At 32.0% G+C, this 4,175-nt stretch overlaps 1 protein-coding gene across 1 annotated transcript; it reads left to right on the top strand.

Moving 5' to 3' along the window:
- Nucleotides 1-404: 404 nt before the first annotated feature.
- Nucleotides 405-4,175, top strand: LOC115965380 (isoeugenol synthase 1-like). The gene is made up of 5 exons (XM_031084588.1): nt 405-683; nt 838-972; nt 1,067-1,295; nt 1,927-2,130; nt 3,922-4,175. The coding sequence occupies exons 1-5, from the start codon at nt 495-497 to the stop codon at nt 4,119-4,121; spliced, it is 957 nt and encodes a 318-aa protein (XP_030940448.1). The 5' UTR covers nt 405-494; the 3' UTR covers nt 4,122-4,175.

The raw sequence follows: 4,175 nt of genomic DNA, 5'->3' as shown, positions 1-4,175 counted from the left end.
TTTTTTAGAAATACTTAGTGCCTAGGGAGTTACCAACTTGTCCAAATGTTGTGGTGGTTGTTGAGATCAATAGTTGTTACTACCAATATGAACATTTATAATTATGAGCCTAGCTAGTTGGACATGTATTAAGAAATATTAAGTATTAAATTATAAGGTATAATATATGGTCTTTTTAAAAAATAATTCATCAGTAAGTAAGCAAATCAAAATGGTTTTACGTGCTTTTCTTGATATTTATATACAATTTGACTTCATTTCTTTAAAATTACAAAATTTATGTTCAACTTGGTGTGAGTTTGTGTGACTAGTCAACAAGTACAACTTTAACCCATGTAGCTAACCAGTTATTAACATAATGTTAAATTCTTTTTTAACACAAGTTGATGGAAAGAGACGAAATTAGTCAACCAACATTTCTCTATATAAACGTGTATTCTAGAGTTTGAACATCACTTAAACCTTCCCATTTGCCATTGCTAATTACAGGAGCCATGGCTGGTGAAAAAAGCAAGATTATGGTATTTGGAGCCACCGGGTACCTTGGCAAATACATGGTGAAGGCAAGCGTTTCAAAGGGTCATCCAACCTTTGCCTATGTGCGCCCAATCAAACCAAACGCAGACCCTTCCAAGCTAGGGCAGCACAAAGAGTTTGAAGCTTTGGGAGTTACCATTATCCAAGTACTAATCTTTATTATCTAAAAACTGTGTAGGATGTGGTTTTTTTTTTTTTTTTTTTTAACAAACTTCATTTTAGTTCTTTTTTTAGTAGTATCATGGTTATGAAATCCATATTAGATTTTTAAAACTCAAAGAAAATGATTTGATTAAACAGGGTGACTTGGATGAGCATGAGAAGCTTGTAGCAGCACTTAGTCAAGTGGATGTTGTGATTTCTACCTTGGCTGTTCCTCAACATCTTGAGCAATTCAAAATAATCAAAGCCATGAAAGAAGCTGGAACTATAAAGGTGACTATCCCCTCCCTTTTGTTTATTTGTTTATAACAAATAGGTTTTAATAGCTTTATCCTAATATGCATGTATGTATGTGTGTGTGTATCAGAGATTTGTTCCATCAGAATTTGGAAACGAAGTTGATAGAGTGAGTGGATTGCCTCCTTTTGAGGCTTTGCTTGCAAACAAAAGGAAGATCAGAAGGGCAACTGAAGAGGCTGGAATTTCATACACTTATGTGTCTGCAAACTCATTTGCAGCCTACTTTGTTGACTATTTGCTACATCCTCATGAAAACAGAGATGAAGTTGTTGTTTATGGAAGTGGTGAAGCCAAGGGTAGGTTTAATTTTCCTTCCTTAACTTCGTCGAATTCGAAGATAATTCTAGCTATACCATTTTCAATGATGGTGACTTGGTTTTTATTCTAAATTTCTTATTCAAGTGGATGGAGATGGATTATTCTTTGGGTGCTAATATCACAATGGTAAATAAAACGGGCCTTTTCAGAATTTAAGGGTAAATAAGCAGACGTATTTGACCTATCAATTCATGAAGTGGGAACCATGCACAAATGCCAAAAGGCATATTGCGACTAGACATTTATGTTCTTTCAATCATAAAATAGTGACATAGTTACAATTTATCTTCTGTCACGGAGGTATCATCACTATTTAGTCTAAAAAATATTAATTGTAATATTTGAATCTCTAAAATTTAGACTAAAATGAAATTGTTAAGATTCTATCTAAAATATTTTTAATGGTTTCATTTTAATTCAAACTTTAAGGATTCAAAATATGATAATCGAGGAGGGGTGTGAGACTAAACTGTGATTATGTCAAATCAAAAGGGATAAATTGTTTGTCCACAAACCGCAGAATCTGTTTATTTCGAATGAAACTTTAACAATTTCTATATGCTTTTTTACTCACTTTATTTTTGTTTTTGTGGTTTTTTGTTTATGCAGCCGTGTTAAATTATGAGGAGGATGTAGCAGCCTATACAGTAAAAGCAGCCACAGATCCAAGGGTGGGCAATAGGGTAATTGTCTATAGGCCACCAGGAAACATCGTTTCCCAATTGGATTTGATTTCTTCATGGGAGAAAAAGACAGGACGTACTCTTAAAAAAATCAACGTGCCTGAAGAGGAAATAGTGAAGCTCTCTGAGAGTAAGAAATCTTTTCTCTTTAATATATATACTTGGGCGTTATTTGGTAGACTGGTTTAAATACATGTTTTTAGTTTTTAAATAATATTATACATATTTTTATTCAATTTTTCACCTACATATATTTTCAAAAAAATTGAAAACTGTTATTTAAACACACTATTAAATGGACTCTTAGTCTCTGCATAATTCTAACACCCCCTTCAAATGTCAATATTTATAATATAAAAATCCTATTAACGGGTATTATTAATAAATATAAAATGAGTGGTTATAATTTAAGGGAAATATAAAAGTACCGTAAGAAAAGTTAATTTTTTTTTCTTTTTTCATAAAATTTTTTTTAAAATATTTCTTAAACTAATACTCTAAAGATATTCAATCGTTTTTCTCAAGTCTTAGTAATCAGTAATATTGCTTATTCCAATCATGTTTAATCAATTATAGTTCTACACCTAAGTAACATTTCTTCATCCCTTTATTTCAATTTGAGTGTGATATATGTGGTGTTTAGGAAATTTATTGTAGTTTTGAACCCAACTTAAAATTAAATTAAATCAACTTTGATTTTATTTTCTTTTTTTAAATGGGAGGGAAGGGAATAAGTTTTGCCTAATATTATTCTATAGATATTTTGCCTAAATCTAAGTTAACTAGTTTTAGTTTTTAGTTGACATAGTTTTAATAAAAACAATTCAGGTTTAGAATTTGCTCTCCGATTTTTTTTTTTTTAAACCTTAAATTTTTAGGAGTACCGATTATCTATGTTCTATAAATTGTTAAACAGTACTCACAGGAAGATTCAATTTTTTTTTTCTTTTTTATAGAATATTTGTCATATAATGATTTTCGTTTTTGGTGTCGCCATTTTTGACAACAGTCAACAAAGACGTCCATTTGTAATTATGAAGATTGAAAACTACTTTTTGAAGAGATAAGGAGATGTTTTTTCTTTTTCTTTTTTTCATTTTTTTTTAAATAAAAAATGATTAGGACATAATCATAGTAGTTTTTAACTGCTCCCAAATTAAGACCTCATTTAAGGAGAAATAACAGGTCGTTAGGAGGTGAAGGGTGACTTATAAGGAGATGCTTGTCCCTTTGAGAGAATAGCTCCTCAAAACACCATTTTTACCGCTACTTTTTTTAATACCACTCACAATCATCTATTTCAATATATTATACACAAAATTGTGTATAACTTGTGTCCATTAATCCATAGAAAAACTAGGAAAGATAAAATGGGGTTTAGGTTCGTTGTTGCCATTTTTTACAAAAGTACAAACATATCAAAAAATCAGTTTTCATAAGATTGGAAACTACTTTTTGAAGAGGACCAAGAGGTAATTAGGAGATGCTTCTCCTTTGTCATGGATAACTTTTATTATTTTTCTTTTTGGTGAGACGACTCGATCCCGAAACTAAACGACAAGAAAAAGGTCGGTGACAACTAACAAGACATGGGGGCTAAAGTCCGCTTTTCTTGTCGTTGTCAGTTGTCAAGAAAAGTCCGCTTTTCTTTTCTTACTCTTATTGGAAAATTCTGGTGCCATTACTTGCACAACTCTCCACATGATATAATGCAAATGTTGAATGCTATGTAATATTGGGTGCATCCATCTCCAAAACGACCAAAACAAAACCGAATACTTGTACGTAGACATGTGCAACTACGGAGTTCTTGATTATAGACCATTAATTAATTCATCTTTCTCTCTTAGCACATAAACTTGATAATATGATATTACTTAATTAAGATTGTAAACTCAAATCATTGTTCCTTCCTTTGCAGCACTATCATTCCCGGACAATGTACCTGTGGCTATCCTTCACAACATATTCATCAAAGGGGATCAGACAAGCTTTGAACTCACTGCTAATGACTTGGAGGCCTCCCAATTATATCCTGATCACAAATACACTTCAGTCGATGCCCTCCTTGACACTTGCTTGGTGAATCCCCCCAAGCCCAAATTAGCTGCATTTGCATAAAAAAGAACTATCTTTTTACTTTTTCTTCCAAAGCTCGGCCAACACTAGTGCTCT

The sequence above is a fragment of the Quercus lobata genome, chromosome 10, assembly GCF_001633185.2.
Source record: "Quercus lobata isolate SW786 chromosome 10, ValleyOak3.0 Primary Assembly, whole genome shotgun sequence".
Classification (NCBI taxonomy): Eukaryota; Viridiplantae; Streptophyta; class Magnoliopsida; order Fagales; family Fagaceae; genus Quercus; species Quercus lobata.
Note: the sequence above shows the minus strand (reverse complement) of the source record. Positions and strands in the feature narration are given on the sequence as shown.

Bases quoted from the DNA above. Each gene is read 5' to 3' on its own strand.
- LOC115965380 (XM_031084588.1), top strand. From the start codon at position 495: ATGGCTGGTGAAAAAAGCAAGATTATGGTATTTGGAGCCACCGGGTAC. The intron at 1,296-1,926 runs GTAGGTTTAATT...TTGTTTATGCAG, and splicing joins TGGAAGTGGTGAAGCCAAGG to CCGTGTTAAATTATGAGGAG. The intron at 2,131-3,921 runs GTAAGAAATCTT...CTTCCTTTGCAG, and splicing joins AATAGTGAAGCTCTCTGAGA to CACTATCATTCCCGGACAAT.